This window comes from Cololabis saira, chromosome 3 (genome assembly GCF_033807715.1).
Source record: "Cololabis saira isolate AMF1-May2022 chromosome 3, fColSai1.1, whole genome shotgun sequence".
NCBI lineage: Eukaryota > Metazoa > Chordata > Actinopteri > Beloniformes > Belonidae > Cololabis > Cololabis saira.
The window spans coordinates 27,453,035-27,468,975 of NC_084589.1; the positions used below are offsets into that span (position 1 = coordinate 27,453,035).

The following is a 15,941-nucleotide window of genomic DNA, read 5'->3' on the forward strand; positions in this document are numbered from 1 at the left end:
GCGGCTCAATTTCACAATTTGATTGGAGTAATTCCTCAATTAGGGTTGACTTCAACTCCTCTGGTCGTAGGTGGTTGGTGCGTTAGCAGGAAGTGGTATTAAGAGGCTGAAGCCGCCGCGCTGCCCTCAGTGCTCGACGCAGAGCCTACGGCGTAGGGTACGCGGCGACGCGCAGCGTACGCAGCGCGTCGCCGCGTACCTTACGCCGTAGGCTCTGCGTCGATTGAACGCAGACCATAATTCAGGCTTTATTCTCACCGAGGAGAGCCATGCAATGATAAAAGCCGCATATGCGGTAGGCTGCGCACCTATCTGGCAGACAAATATCTCAGAATCAGCCCCATCCCGGTCCTCCTCACCCCACAGCCTTATCTACTACTCAGAGCCGAACCTGAAGGTGAGACATTTAATTGCCTTTATCCTAATCCAACTCGTAAATAGCCGGTGTAATATCCTTTAACGTATCATATTTCACTGGAGCTGGCTAACCTCTTTTCTGCTGGGCTAAATGCGGTGTCTGTCTCAACATTTATCATTTTGGGGTCCAGATTTGTTCCTATGGGTTTGATTTTTACAGTTTTAGAGCACTATGAGTAGGGCAGTAAGTAGTCTGTTTAAAACTATAGGCTTTTGACCTCAATAAGCTACAGCCAAGCTGATATTGCGTTATAATAAGAAAAATAAAACAATATTAATAATAATAGGATGGAAATGGCTGGATTTTTTTTTTTTTTTTTTTAGCTGCTCCACACAAGTCAATTAAAGGCTGTGGCTCACATGTGATGGCTCATATTTAGATGAAGGTGTGGTTGTCTCCGTCAGGTTTAATGCTGGGGCTTTACTTCAAACGTGGAGGTTATTTATAGGGGTCACACCGCATCTGTGCGGCTCTGCGGCCGCGCTGTAATTATCACAGCCAGTGGCTTCATCATGTCACCTTTCCTCATTGTCCGCTCGCCGATGCAACAGTATCCCCCCCTCGGTGCACTGCCACTTCGCATCAAAGATGAGGAAAAAGGCGTTTCCAGCTTTGCCACCCTTTTAAAAACGCGCACAATCACGTGCAGCCAGGCAGCCCACACATTTTTTTGCATGGAGGCCGACACACAGAGACAGAGAGAGATGGAGAGATGGAGAGAGCAGGGGCGAAAATTCTGTTTCATAGTTTGGGGGGACAATAAACAGTAACATTTTAGAGAATAAATCCAGTGGGGGACAAGGAATAAAAGTTTTAGGCTTCCTTTAATACAGCATTTTGACATTTCCATCTCTATCTCGCAAACAGGCAGAAGACCTTTCTTAGAGCAATACAAAACAATGGTATTAGGTGGAAGGTGGCAATAATACAGCACATCTGACATAATACACTGCAAAAACCCAAAATCTTAACAAGAATATTTGTCTTATTTCTAGTTAAAATGTCTCATTTTTAGTTAAAAAAAATCTCATTACACTTAAAACAAGACTCATCACTGGAAAAAACAACAATTTTCACCTGTTTCAAGTAGATTTTCACTTAGAATAAGTAGAAAAATCTGCCAGTGGTACAAGATTTTTTTGCTTGTAATGAGAAGATAAATCTTGTTCCACTGGCAGATTTTTCTACTTATTTCAAGTGAAAATTTACTTGAAACAGGTGAAAATTGTTGTTTTTTTCCAGTGATGAGTCTTGTTTTAAGTGTAATGAGATTTTACTGTTTATTATTATTTTCGATTTCGGTTTCGGCCACAAATTTTCCTTTTGGTGCATCACTACTAAATACTACTGCATTGTTCCAAAATTATTAATTCTGTCTCAAATTATTCTAGGGGGGGGCAGCTTTACTAATGGGGGGGACTTGTCCCCCCTGCCCCCCCCGGGATTTTCGCCCCTGGGAGAGAGTGAGGCCAGGACCCCTGCAGTGAATGACCTCAGTTCAAACTCAAAAGGCATTGTCTGTCAGCCGCCTCTTTTAGGGCTCGGGGTGTTGCTGTGGAGGGGTGCAGTCTGAAAGAGGCGATTCCAGCTGCTGCAGGGGGAGTTTGTTGGTTTGGAGCAGGGGCGTCAATTGGGTATGGCAAGGTATGGCAGCCGCCACACCTTTGCTTCAAGGGTTAAATGTAAATGTTTGTTTTTTTAAATACATTTATGGAATAACTACAAATGCAAATCAGAACAACACGATCGATTTCACTAGTTATTATACGCTGCAAAAATTCAAAATCTTAACAAGAATATTTGTCTTATTTCTAGTTAAAATGTCTAATTTTTAGTCTCTTTTTTTTTTTAAATCTCATTACATTTAAGACAAGACTCAAAAACAAACATTTTCACCTGTTTCAAGTAGATTTTCACTTAAAATAAGTAGAAAAATCTGCCAATGGAACAAGATTGTTTTGCTTGTAATGAGAAGATAAATCTTGTTCCACTGGCAGATTTTTCTACTTATTTCAAGTGAAAATCTACTTGAAACAGGTGAAAATGGTCAAATAACAAGTTATTTTTCTGGTAATGACTCTTGTTTTAAGTGTAATGAGATTTTTTGACTAAAAATTAGACATTTTAACTAGAAATAAGACAAATATTCCTGGTAAGATTTTGAGTTTTTGCAGTGAGCGAGACTGCATTTGAAAAAGTTCCAATTTTCTTGACCACACAGATAAGCTCCATAGCAGACTTCTGTGATGAGTATTTGCTGGACGTGTTGATTGATACTCTAGTTAAGTTCTGTGACTCGTAACCTTGCCATACCTTAGCTTCCACTGAATTGACGGCACTGGTTTGGAGGTGCATTTCCCCCCTCCCTCCCTCCCATTGGTCAGGGAGGGGGATCACTGGCATTGATGAGACTCAGCAGCATCACACACTGCAGCTGTGCAGTAGATAATGCAGACTGCACGTGTGACTGCTGCTGGTTGTATCGAAAAGATTATTTCTATATTTCACATGCTCAAGTCTGGGAGATGTACTCCAGTCAGCCTTAGCATCATGGCCATCCCCTTAATATTGAGCCCCTCCTCTGTGTGCAGAGATACAACATACAGAACAAATACAAAGGGCAGATGTATATCCGTTTTAGGAGTAAAACTGTGGAGCTCATTAGACAACGACCTTAAATTAGCAAACTCAATAAAAGCATACAAGATATTATTCAAAGCAAAGGCAATGGACACGTATATAAAAGCACAATAAGCAAACAAAGAAGAATTTACACATGCATGAGATGAAATGACAACCTAAATTGGTTTTGTCGGCTCCTTCAGCATCTTTCACTTTCTGTTTTCAGAGCTATCATTGTTGTTATTGTCATTATTATTACTATTACTATTATTACACTTATCACAGCTATTGTTGTTATTGTTATTATTGTTATTATTACTATTATTATTATTTTGTGTAACCTCATTATACTTCATTTGTTCTTTTTGTATATTCTATTATGCTAAAGGGCAAGATAAGCTTTATGCTTCAGGCTCAGACCTGTTCGGTCAAAATAATCACAATATTGACCAGGGAAAACCCTGTGGATGTTATCTTGTTTGTTGATTTTTTTGCTTTTGCTTGTGATTGACCGAAATTAATAAATATTAACTAACTAACTATAACTCCTGAAAGAGCTCTGATCCGCCAGGGTCTGGACAAAGAACACCTGAGGTTGTGGAGGGTAGTCTGGTTCTGGGGGTGTCCTTCTGGGGGTGTCCGTACTCCGTAGTAGTTCTTCTGGTCCCTGTGGCTCATGAGGGGAGGCCCCCGGCTTTGCACACATGCCACCGGGCCCCATGAGACTGGTATCTGATGAGTTCAGAGACCAAATTAACACATATGACCCTTTTTTTTTTATAAAAAAATTATTTATTTTAATTTTACATTGTTTGAGCTCTCCTCACAAAAACCGCGGAGCTCGCTGCTGTCCTGCTCAGGGAGGCTGTTATGGTTGAAGAATGATGTTACCATGTGGTTGTGGTTTTAGGGGATCTGATTGGTCTGTAAAAACGTATTAGGTAGATGCCAAAATGACATTCACATGGATATCACAAAGAAGATTTTCCCAGCAGAACATTACTGTACACACCAACCCGATGAGCAGGGTTTACTCATGATGCATGTCAGTACTGATCGGTGTAATCCTTATTTCATCAGGATTGTTTCATTGTTTTTGTCATAATATGCACTGTCTACAGAGGATTAGTCTTGCAAGTTTCTTAATTTTTGTCGATACACCCTCATATAATGTTGTCAACACCAAGACGTGTTCATTTTTGTGGCACTGCCTTCTGACTTATCTGAAAATAGTCTCAGACAAATGATTGTTTGCTTCTCATTAGGCTAATATTCCTCAGAAACTGCAGCGCCTGGCCTTGTAATTTGTAGATTGTAGTCTTAACCAGTTGCTTAGGATCTCCTTTTTATGAATTCTGCCGCCCTTAACTAATAGGTTTTGGGAAGAGTGCCATACACGGGGCGGGGAAGTTGTAAATGAGGTTTTAACAATAACCAGGTCGTATTATACCAGGTCATAAAACAGAATCACAGCTTTTTAATGCCTCCCTGGGATCACATAGTTTCCACACTGAGTGTCTGGGTGGTGGCAATTTACCGTCAGCATACTACTCCACACCTACAGTCAAGAAAGGTATGGTGGTAACAGAAGGGTTGGAAAGAAAATACACGACGGACGGAGCAGAAAAGTCTGAGGCTGAGCTGCATAGCAGGAATCAGGCCTGATGACATGCCTGCAGAGGGATTGAGAAGTCTTATAGCTAATACACTTGTTGTGCAGGCCAGCTAAACAGGCTGCTTTCCAGATCAAAGTTGCAGCTTGTGTCACTCCCTCTGCTTAATTTTGATATCCTGTCATTTGGTTTCATCATGAACCTTAATAGTATTGATTACCAGTTAACTCATCATTCATTCATATTAATATCATCATCTATCATATTCCATTGATTCAGCTGGACCACCATCTGATGCAGCAGCTAATTAGCAACTAATACTTGTCAATCTTGATAAAATGACATTTAAAGGCTACAACTAATTAAAGACTTAAAAAACAACATTAAATATTCACATCTGTGAAGTTAAAGAGTGATGAGATCGCCTCCCACTGCCATAAGAAAACTCCCAGAATCATATTTCTGTGTTGTGTGATTAGTATGCCAACATCCTGTTGTGGCACTGCAGTCAGCCTGACTCTAGACTGCCTTCATGTGTCAAAACGGTAACCTCTTTTAGCCACTGTCACCTCGTCCCTCACAGGACCCCAACCCCTGAAGCGAATCAGCGTTTTCTCTCCACTGCGTCCACTCATCTTCACCAAATTCCTCTCTGTTGTCTTATCTTTCTGAGTCCAGTGGCAGGAGCGGTCCTTCCCTCTTCTTTTCAGTTAACACTATACTCAACCCAGCTTGTATGTTCAGTCTCTTCTCACTGCTTTTCATCGTTCCTCGCCAGCCCTCCCCCCATCATTGTCATGTCAGTTTACTCAGTCGATTGATGTGTCTCGCTTTTCCTCCACTCCATCACCCAGAAACCTCTCTGTCTGTCTTCCCCTTGATTTGCTGTGTCTCTCAATTAGGCCATCCCCGGCCCGGGCCCTGGTTAGATACGGCCTGTACGTCACTCGCGTGCTCCTAGAACTCTTCTTACATGTGCATGAAGTGTGTGTGTGCGGGATGTCTTGTTTCAGAACCACATCAGTGTCAGCAGGTTGACTGTTTTTTGACTGCCTCTCGTTCTCTCCTTACCTAGTGCCAGCCGTACCATGTCCAGGCCAACGGGGGGCGGGGTCAACGATGTCACCCGTTTACTGGCATCGGGCGGGGGGCCGGGGTCTCCTACCTCCGGCGCCGTATTCTCCGCAGCGAGCCAGGCGGACTGGGCCGCTAAGAGGCTGGTGTGGGTACCATCAGAAAAGCAGGGCTTCGAGGTGAGCCGTAAAGAGAACTGACTGATTTTTCATCTTTCAGTTTACTGTGAACGTTCACATATTCACATTTGTAAGATCAGGTCTTATTTGGTTGAAACACACTGGTTTTTGTTGGAATAAACACTGTTTTAAGACTGAAAGCAATTTATTTTTATGACTTTGCATTCCCACTTTTGACTAAGTATTAATCATCTTGTAAATTATTAGTGTTCCCCCTCAACTAAAGGTGTGTCAGACAGGTGAAGCAGCACAAGGTGTGCGTGAGAATGTGTCTTTGTGCTTTTATTTGATAGCGTTTTGATCCATGTCTCATTGCTCAATTTTCTCATCATTGTTAAAAGGATTACTGTCACGTTAAAGCCTTGTAGCGCTCAAAAAGATCTGGCTGTAATATACATTTTTCAGCTCTGACAACTCAAATAATATTCATTACCATTTTTTTCTAGCGTGCGGGATATTTCAGATTGTGAAGCATGAATTCAGTGTCTTGTCTCAAAGTGTTCTTTGCTCTGCTGGACTGGTTTCCATAAAGAGCTCTAAGAATAGAACAATAACGCCTTTCATCTTGCTGATGTTTAGGAGGCCGTTGCAGAGACACTGACTTCATTTTAAACTCATGTTCTGAGAATGGCACTGTTGGATGAACACACGCACAGAAACCAGCACACAATCACAGAGTTTTCATATTCCGAGCATGCACTTCTATCCATGACTAATACACACCCACACACACACACAACACACACACACGCAGAGACGCATATATTTTGCATGTTGTAGCAGAGAGGAGAAAGTGGACCAGGGTTATTTTCCTTGGTCAGAGTCTTCGTTTGCCATTTCTAATGGCAAAAAGAGGTCCCTTTTCCTCTTCCCTGTCACCACCTATTCTTGTTTATTCTGTCAAATGCAATGATGCTCAATGCTAGTCTCTACCAAACAGCTGATATTTAAAAAGTAGGTCATATGGTTTACTCTGGAGTCCAAAACTTGATCAGTTTTATGATTGATGTTCATTCATTTGGACCATTTTTGACAATGTTTGACCTTTTTACAAGCAGTTTTTCTTCTATTCTCGTCTGAGCTGATATAAAAAAAAGCACAGAATCTTTAAACTTTCTTGAGACGGAGGATTTCTGACAGTTTGACAGACTTGTTTTAGTTATTATGTAGTTGTAGAACAAAATACTTCAATCCGATTCAGTGTCTGTTTGGAGAAGTGCTCAGGAAGGATCCCAGGCTCTCTCAGCATTTTTAAAATATCTAGAATAAATTAGCACCGTCAACAGATTGTTGTGATTCCATGCTTTTGTTTTCCTTGACTGCACAGAAATGCGGAACTAGATTTGATAGTGATGATGCAGAAATGTTATGAGCAAGTCTTAATGACGTAGGGAGAGCTCCTCCCAGCCATTATATTTGGACTTTTCTCAGTTTTATGTTTTGTTTTTTTTTCCCAGTCGGCCAGCATCAGAGAAGAGCGTGGAGATGAGGTGGAAGTGGAGCTCACAGACAGCCAGCGGAAGTTGACTCTGCACAGGGAGGAGGTGCAGCGGATGAACCCTCCGCGCTTCAGTAAAGTGGAGGACATGGCCGACCTCACCTGCCTCAACGAGGCCTCGGTGCTGCACAACCTCAGAGAGAGATACTTCTCGGGCCTCATCTATGTGGGTGCACAAAACGGCGAGGACATTACAAGATGAACACATTCAAAGTATAAAACTAGAAAAGTCCCCCCAAAAAAGTGCAGTTTGTGATGTTACCGTATTGCTGCACACGAGGGCGGGGGCATCTCCCGTGTAACTGATACACAGTGATGAGACGCATGAGGAGTCAGTTTACAGTGTTGTGGCAGCAGTGGGGACTCAAGTTTCTGTTGCAGAAAAATGGTGGCTACAAATGTAAAGAACAGATATAAGAGGGATGCAACAATCAGAGGCCTTAGCTGACTTACCCACCACACATGCAGGTCAAGTCGGATAATATAAATATGGCTAATATTAATCTAGCTATTAATCTCATGAATAAACAGTACGATTAAGAGAAAGAGTTAAGAGATGACACTGAGGGGAAGAAATAGCTCTTTGGCTTATCTTAAAGAAATGTCTTACAACATGTGATAAGATAGTGGTGTGTGTGTCTTTGTACGTATCCGCTGTCTTTCAGGGCATTTAAAATCTACCATGAGAGCATGAAAGTAATGTATTGACACTGAGTGGAAAGTGTGATCACGGGGCGGATTTATTTTCAGTTTCCTGTTTACTGAAATCCACAAAGAAGATAAACAATTCTGTAGCTTCACAGGAGTTTCTGTCATGCAGCTAAAGCAACACATGTTTGTTGCTGCAGTTACTAAGGCAGAAAGAGACATTCTTGAGTAATAGAAGTACTGAAATGGTTCTGCTGTGGTTGATGCCGATGTAAACTCCTGTGTCCTGTCATTTCCAGACATATTCTGGGCTGTTCTGTGTGGTGGTCAACCCTTACAAGAACTTGCCAATCTACACAGAGTCCATTGTGGAGATGTACCGGGGCAAAAAGCGCCACGAGATGCCCCCGCATATATACGCCATATCAGAAGCGGCCTACCGCAGCATGCTTCAAGGTAATCAACATTATCTGTGACCCATGTCTAACTCTGACCTGCCCATGTACCATACGTCATGTAACTGCTCAGCGTGTGTCTCAGTATCATCTGTGATCTTTGATCGTTAAGCAACGCCACAAATGCTATTTGAAGGGGTGGTATATTCTTTGCTTGTAGTTGTTATCAAAAGCTTTAAAAATAAAAAAATAAATAGGCGGGACACAGCTGGGCTTTCCAGGGACGACACTCCCTGCAACCGACCTTGGATCCAGTGAGTACTTGTGATATTCCACGACAGGAATTGTTTTCATGCTGTACCTGGCATGTTGACCTCATGAGATGAGACAGAGAAAATTCCCAGGAACCGTTTGAAAGCGGTTACGGGTTTATTGTGCAATGTCTCTGTCTCTGCATGTCTGCTTGAAATAATAGGACGGGACAGATGAAGCTCTGCGTCTTAAGTCGTTGCCACCCCTGAGTCCCTTCGGGGAAGATTGAAGGTGTGTTACCACACTGATTGAACCTGTAGGACCAGTGGGAATTCTTTTAACCTGAACACATGGGAACCTAAAATGCAAATACCTGCAGTGTTGAAAAATGTGCCAACCCATTACCTAACAGGGCCGTGTGCTTTGGAGGCCTAGAGAGACCAGTCGGGCTGGTAATCGGCTTCTCTTTTACAGTAGTAACTGGTTAAAGACTGACAAGAGTCAGAACACAGGCAGAGATTCAAATACAGAAGCAGTGGTCTAAAGTGATTTATCTGTTTAGTCATTTAATATGTATCGCCTCTCAAAGCACAAGATTCAAATTCATGTGGTGCTTTCCAGAGCCCTATAAGCTCAGCTTTTTGGGTGGCGGTTTGGTGTAATGTGAGTCACAGACAACTATACAGCATCCTACAGGATGTTATTTAAAGAAATCACATGTGAGAAAAGTGCTTGACTCAATAATAGTTCTTTCCATTTAGCAAACAACGCGCTGTCCTGACATCCATATAATCTCGTGATGTTTTTAAATTCCACAGACAGAGAAGATCAGGCAATCCTCTGCACGTGAGTAGCCTAAAACGGGAATCCAGTGTGTCTGTGTATGAATGCTTTGTCATAAGCCATGAGGAGCATTTCTTCATTACCAGTGGCGACGCATGTGTTGGAGCATTGTGCGCATGATTCCTCTTCTTGAGTTCTCATTGGTGTCTGTTTAGACCCACATGCATTCATCTATTTCCTGGATGTGTTGAAAATATTTAGGTTTGTGTTGGACAGAATCTGAATTTTTTTAACAGGTATTTGCATATGTCTTGCAAAATGTCATGAAAATCCAGACACTCGTACAGAAATAAAGATAAAAAGTGTAATGATGTTTGAAATAAGCTGCGCAAGACATCTATTATTGAACATGAAGAGGTTAACATTAAGGCCTATAAGGTGTCTGTGTCTGCATTCATGTTTGCGTTTGGGCCGGCCACCCATGTCTTCCTGCTGTAATCTTCCTCTCATTGTGAAGGATCCCACTTTAGACTCATCTTACATCAGTCTGGAAGTGTATTTGGAGCAAAGAGGGGTGTTTCTTTTAGATCTTTTACAGCTGCTATTTTTTGCTCCTTTCTCCTTCCTTCTCATCCAAAAGTAACAACAGTGACACAGATTGTATCCTCCACACCTGCTCTCTGTTTAGACCTGAGGCTTTGCATGCGCTACTTCAGCTCAGTGTTTATTGTTGCAGTGAATGTGTGTTTGCCCACTTGCACCTTTGTGTCCTCTTTCTTTTAAAATTGTACACACCATTCATAATGACGCCCATATGTTTTAACACTGACTGTGCAGAGCAATAATGGGATATACTGTATGATTATGCTTTCCTTACGTAGTTGTGTGTGTATTCCAGAGGTGAATCTGGAGCTGGGAAAACTGAGAACACCAAGAAAGTCATCCAGTACTTGGCTCATGTTGCTTCCTCCCATAAAGGTGGCACTCTGGGTAGAAACAAGGAAGCCATACAGGTATGATACTGTTTGTATATATGTTGCGTATCACTCGCTCAAATCTGGAATCAGTACAACTTTTTTCAAAGTGAAAACATTGAAAAAAAACTATTCACCAGCTCAAATATTCATTTCAAGTGCATTTCCTTCCTTAATAAGTTCCTCATAAAATGTTTTCTTGTGTCTAAGAGTTAGTGGGAATAATGAGACTATAAACAAGGCTTGAAAAAAAAAAAAGATTCAATCAATAGGTTATCTTTAATTAATTAAAGGCTCTTTATGATTCACTTTCTTTTCCCAAACACTATAACTTTACTATTGATTTCACTGGCTGACTCTTTAATTCTCACAAGCTTTCTGCTGATATAAGAGATTCTTTGATCATTCCTCTTCAGCATCTCCTCTGCATTATTCTTACCGCTCTTCCTTCCTGTGCTCGTTTCCCCTCGTTCTCTTCTTCCTCTTTTGCCTGGATGCTCAGATGGATGGCTCCAGGTCTTTAACAAGAGGCAGCGCCATGGTGAACAGGGTGAGTTATCTCTTTCCCGCTGCCCTGTCCTTCCCTTTTGCGTTTTCCTGACCTATTTTCTGCCTAATGAACCCCACAGTAATTCTGGCTACGTACGAGCAGAGTAACCTAAAACATTTTAGCTGTCACTTCTGATGTTGTTCTTCATTAACTGTCAAGCCGTTGTACTGTATATTTGATTTTGCTTGTTTGTATTCTTTTTTTATTTTGTGTTTTTGTGATTCTTGTCTCATTTGACTTTTTTATTGTTTGTTTGTTTATCCCATCCACATGTTCACCCATCCACCAAATCTCCTCTCCCCTAAAACTCCATTTGTTTCTGCAATTTACCAGAGTTTACAATATGTGAGTATAAAAGTATTAAAAAAAAAACAACAAAAAAAAACTCGGGGTTTCCTCATGGGGGAGTCATATGTTTTGCAAGTGAAATTTTTTCTCTGTAGAATATTTTCTATACCTGATGTGATTCACTTTAAGCACAATGTGAATCATATCCTTCTCTCTCTGACTTTTATCTGTGCAACTTTCATTTTCCGGGCCTCTAGTTTGCCATATTTTTGTCTTCTTCTGGTTAGAGTCGGTTTCCTGTTTGCAATGGCTTGTGAAGGCCTCACTTGTTTGTTCATCAGTGAGGCATTTCTGATGAAGAGGTGGCTTTACTAACCATACAGTATGTGTGTCTACAATTGAATGAATGGAGCAGATTTGGGCGTGTGAGTGGGTGTGGGTGAAACATGCATACTTCACTATTTGGCTTTTCAATGTGTGCTATGTACACATTGTCTGCTCTGTGTTTTAATGCTATAAAAGTGCTGGTCTCTTGCTCTGTGTGTGTATGTGCCGTGCCTGCCTTCAGTGTTGATTTCCTGGCACATCTTGACAGTTTTTATGGTATAATCGTCTCCTATAGCGAGCCTCTTGATGCCTGACTCTCTGGCTGCTGCTGCTGCTACTGCATTGACTGCTGCTGCAATGGCAATGCGACGACTGCAGTAATGCATTGCAGCTTTGCGTGAACCAGCCAGTGTGTAGCTTGTGTAGCTGAGGTGCAGCAGTGATTCTCAACCTCAATGGTTAAATTTAGTTGAAAAAAGAAAACAACCATAGAATCAATTCTAAGATATAGAGTAATAAAAACATGCAACATGCAGTTTCTTCTAATTAATTAATGAGACTTTCACTCTCATTTACATTGAGAATCATTCATCCCTCAGTATGGCAATTGTGGGATTGCTGTTGAAGCTATTTCAGGCCTTAAATGTGTCATTGTTCTCGAACAATGACTCATGCATTTTTTATCACGTGTATGTTTTACATAATAGAGTAGTTGTTGAGTGGTACATTTCAGAAGGGAGGCACTACGGCCGTTTATTGTAGCATTTCTCCTGTGTATCTCAGGGTGAGCTGGAGAGACAGCTGCTGCAGGCCAACCCCATACTGGAGGCTTTTGGAAATGCAAAGACTGTGAAGAATGACAACTCTTCCAGATTTGTAAGAGTTTGCTAAACGTAAATCTCAAACCGGTTTGAAATATGCACTTCAAATGGTTTCAAACATTTTTTTTCTTTTTTTCAGGGTAAATTTATCCGCATTAATTTTGATGTGGCGGGATACATTGTTGGTGCCAACATCGAGACCTGTATCCTTTTGTAATTTTTACGTAATTGATACGTTTCAGAAAGAGTCATTGACTGCTAATTGTTTTTAGAGTCTCTGTTTGAAAAAACTATTGATTGTTAGCTGGATGTAGAGGTGCCTTCTAAAACCTGAATTTGTGCAAGTTCTCCCACTTAAAACAAGATAAGAGAGGCCTGTAATTTTCATCACTGGTATATCTCAACTATGAGAGACAAAATGGAAAAAAAATTTAAAAAATCCAGAAAATCACATTGTCTGATTTTTGAAATAATGTATTTGCAAATTATAGTTGAAATTAAGTATTTGGTCAATAACAATAGTTCATTTCAATACATTGTTCTTTACCCTTTGTTGGCAATGACAGAGGTCAAATGTTTTCTGTAAGTCTTCACCAGGTTTTCACACACTGTTGCTGGTGTGTGTGTGTGTGTGTATATGTATATATATATATATATATATATATATATATATATATATATATATATGTATATGTATGTATGTATATGTAATTTTCATGAGAACAGGTGTGTATTACTGCACACTTCTTTAAAAAGGCGAAGTAGAGATGTTGATGTCCATTACTACAAAAATTCAGACCTCCTTGAGAAGTCCCGGGCCACCCGTCAGGCCAAGGAAGAGAGGACATTTCACATCTTTTATCAGTTATTATCTGGAGCTTCACAGGAAACAAGAGGTCAGGAAAACAGTCCAATACTAAGGAAATGTGTCTACTACTTTGTGTCTACTAAAATAATGTTTTCCTTCGTAAACCTCTCTGTTTCATCTTCCATAGCGGACTTGCTCCTTGGAAGTGCTGATGAGTATCGTTTCCTCACTGGAGGCTCTATTCCTGTTCCTGGTCAGAGCGATTCAGAGAATTTTACCCAGACCATGGATTCCATGGCTATAATGGGCTTCACCCCCGAAGAGTTGATATGTAAGAGAGGGGAAAAAGGGATCAAATAAAAAAGAATATGAAGACAAGCGATTTGCATATGTGATTCTTTCTATAAATCCCATTTTCTCCCAAATGTCTTCACTCTCCTCAGCCATGCTGAAGGTGATCTCTGCTGTGCTCCAGTTTGGAAACATATCTTTCATGAAAGAGAAGAACCAGGACCAGGCCTCTATGCCTGATAACACAGCTGCTCAGAAACTGTGCCATCTGCTGGGTATCAACGTGCTGGAATTCACTCGCGCCATTCTCACGCCGAGGATCAAAGTGGGCCGAGAGTACGTGCAGAAGGCCCAGACGAAAGAACAAGTAAGATCTTTGCACGCAAAGACTCAAATCTAGGAGAACGTGTGAACGTGTGTGGTGTTGTTCACTGTAACTTTATCTCTTGCAGGCGGATTTTGCCATTGAAGCTTTGGGAAAGGCCTCTTATGAGCGTCTGTTCAGATGGCTGGTTCACAGGATCAACAGGGCTCTGGACCGCAGACAGAGACAGGGAGCCTCCTTCATAGGCATCCTGGATATCGCTGGATTTGAGATCTTCCAGGTGAGCTCACGTGATAATGGAGAATTTGGTTTGTCTCAGTATTTGTCCTGAAAGATTAAATTAAGCACACATTGTGCACACATTCTTAACGTTTGTGTCTATACTGTTGTGCATAAAAAAGCGCAGTGATCTCGTTGTGATCTACGCAAATACAACCGTGCACATGTGTATTATTCCACTGTTTACATGAGAGGAATGCTTGAATCTTAGTTTGCTTTCTTAAAACTTTCTTCTGCAGCTGAATTCCTTTGAGCAGCTGTGTATCAACTACACCAACGAGAAGCTGCAGCAGCTCTTCAACCACACCATGTTCATCCTGGAGCAGGAGGAGTACCAGAGGGAGGGGATCGATTGGAACTTTATTGACTTTGGCCTGGACCTTCAGCCTTGCATTGACCTCATTGAGAGACCGGTACGTACCGCATCGTTACCCGTCTGGTGACGTGAATTCAACCAGGACGTTCAAAACACTTTGAAAAATGAAACCACTTCTGCCCCCTCTTTGCCAGGCTCACCCTCCCGGTGTTCTGGCCTTATTGGATGAAGAGTGCTGGTTCCCCCGGGCTACGGACCGCACGTTTGTGGAGAAGCTGTCCGGCGAGCAAGGCGGCCATCCAAAATTCTTCAAATCCAAGCAACCGCGTGGGGAAGCGGACTTCTCCATTATTCACTATGCTGGAAAGGTATCCCTTATTTTCCCTTCTCCCCATTTAAACAAGCCACTTTACAGATATCCTCAGCAGCGTTGCATCTCCCTTTTTGTCCCAACCGCGTGACGTCTTCACCCTCAGGTGGACTATAAGGCGGATGACTGGTTAGTGAAGAACATGGATCCCCTGAACGATAACGTGGCGTCTCTTCTCCACCAGTCGTCTGATCATTTTGTGTCCGAGCTGTGGAAGGAGGGTGAGACTGTTTCACTTGCACTTTAAACTGCAGCTGTGGAAAAAAGAAAGAAACTTTGAACTTGTGACTTTCACTAAAGACTGTATACTTTTCATTTTAAAAGAAGCTAAATATTTTCACATCACATATAATTATATATATTTTGGGGGTTTATACTGTATTAACTTTGCCGCATTTTCTCTCTCTTCTCCTTCTCTTTATCTTGCTGTTCTCTATCATTCTGCTCTCTATCACTTTCCTCTCTTTTTTTTTCCCTCCTTGTCTTCTCCTGGGCTGCTCTTTTCTGGTTTCTCTCCCCTCTCCAATAATTTGATGCTCGCTTGGGCCCCTTCTTTCCCTCCTTTTGATTTATTTTTTTATTTTTATTTTTTATTTTTTGCTCCCTTTTTTCCCGCATCAAGATATTCAAACTCTTCCTCGTGTGTACTTCTTTGACTCGTATGCCACACTTCAGACTAATGGCTCAGACAGTAGGTTTTTCTTTTATTTTTTACCTTCTCACACTCTTTTCACTCCCACCCCAGCTGCCTTCACAGCTTGTGTTTCGTGGCGTGCCTTTCGTGTCACTTCTGCTTCCTATTTAGTTGTGTTGTAGTGTCCTAAGTTTCGTATTATACCATCAGCGTGTTGCTATATCGCTCTCAAGCTGCTCTTTCAACAGGGTTTGCCTTTTATTGTCAGTGCTGTGGTTTATTTGATGAAGCTTTTTTTTTCCATTTATACTAAAGTACAAGTCTCTTTGGTTTTGTAGAAATAGGACATTGTCAAAGTAGCAGCATGCTCTCAATTAGTCACAAAAGCTTCATTCAGGATCACATGACGGCTGTGCAGCAATGCCACGACTTCAATCGGTGCTTCTCGTTAAGGTCATATAACATTTGGTTACAGA

General features: G+C 41.4%; 1 protein-coding gene across 5 annotated transcripts in view; it reads left to right on the forward strand.

The window, feature by feature from the left end:
- The first annotated feature begins 263 nt into the window (after positions 1–263).
- myh14 (myosin, heavy chain 14, non-muscle) overlaps positions 264–15,941 on the forward strand; it is a 31,874-nt gene continuing 16,196 nt past the window's right edge. For 2 of the 5 annotated variants that reach the window (XM_061716947.1, XM_061716946.1), the window contains exons 1-17: positions 264–397; positions 5,729–5,906; positions 7,364–7,570; positions 8,352–8,508; positions 9,518–9,545; positions 10,381–10,495; positions 10,959–11,006; positions 12,405–12,497; positions 12,582–12,645; positions 13,240–13,338; positions 13,438–13,581; positions 13,694–13,908; positions 13,994–14,146; positions 14,385–14,558; positions 14,656–14,829; positions 14,938–15,052; positions 15,454–15,522. In XM_061716947.1, the coding sequence (XP_061572931.1) occupies positions 5,742–5,906; positions 7,364–7,570; positions 8,352–8,508; positions 9,518–9,545; positions 10,381–10,495; positions 10,959–11,006; positions 12,405–12,497; positions 12,582–12,645; positions 13,240–13,338; positions 13,438–13,581; positions 13,694–13,908; positions 13,994–14,146; positions 14,385–14,558; positions 14,656–14,829; positions 14,938–15,052; positions 15,454–15,522 (2,020 nt within the window). In that variant the 5' untranslated portion in view covers positions 264–397; positions 5,729–5,741. Of the gene's footprint in view, positions 398–5,728; positions 5,907–7,363; positions 7,571–8,351; positions 8,509–9,517; positions 9,546–10,380; positions 10,496–10,958; positions 11,007–11,339; positions 11,352–12,404; positions 12,498–12,581; positions 12,646–13,239; positions 13,339–13,437; positions 13,582–13,693; positions 13,909–13,993; positions 14,147–14,384; positions 14,559–14,655; positions 14,830–14,937; positions 15,053–15,453; positions 15,523–15,941 lie in introns of all 5 variants that reach the window. The other 3 variants (XM_061716949.1, XM_061716950.1, XM_061716948.1) reach the window with 2 other exon arrangements.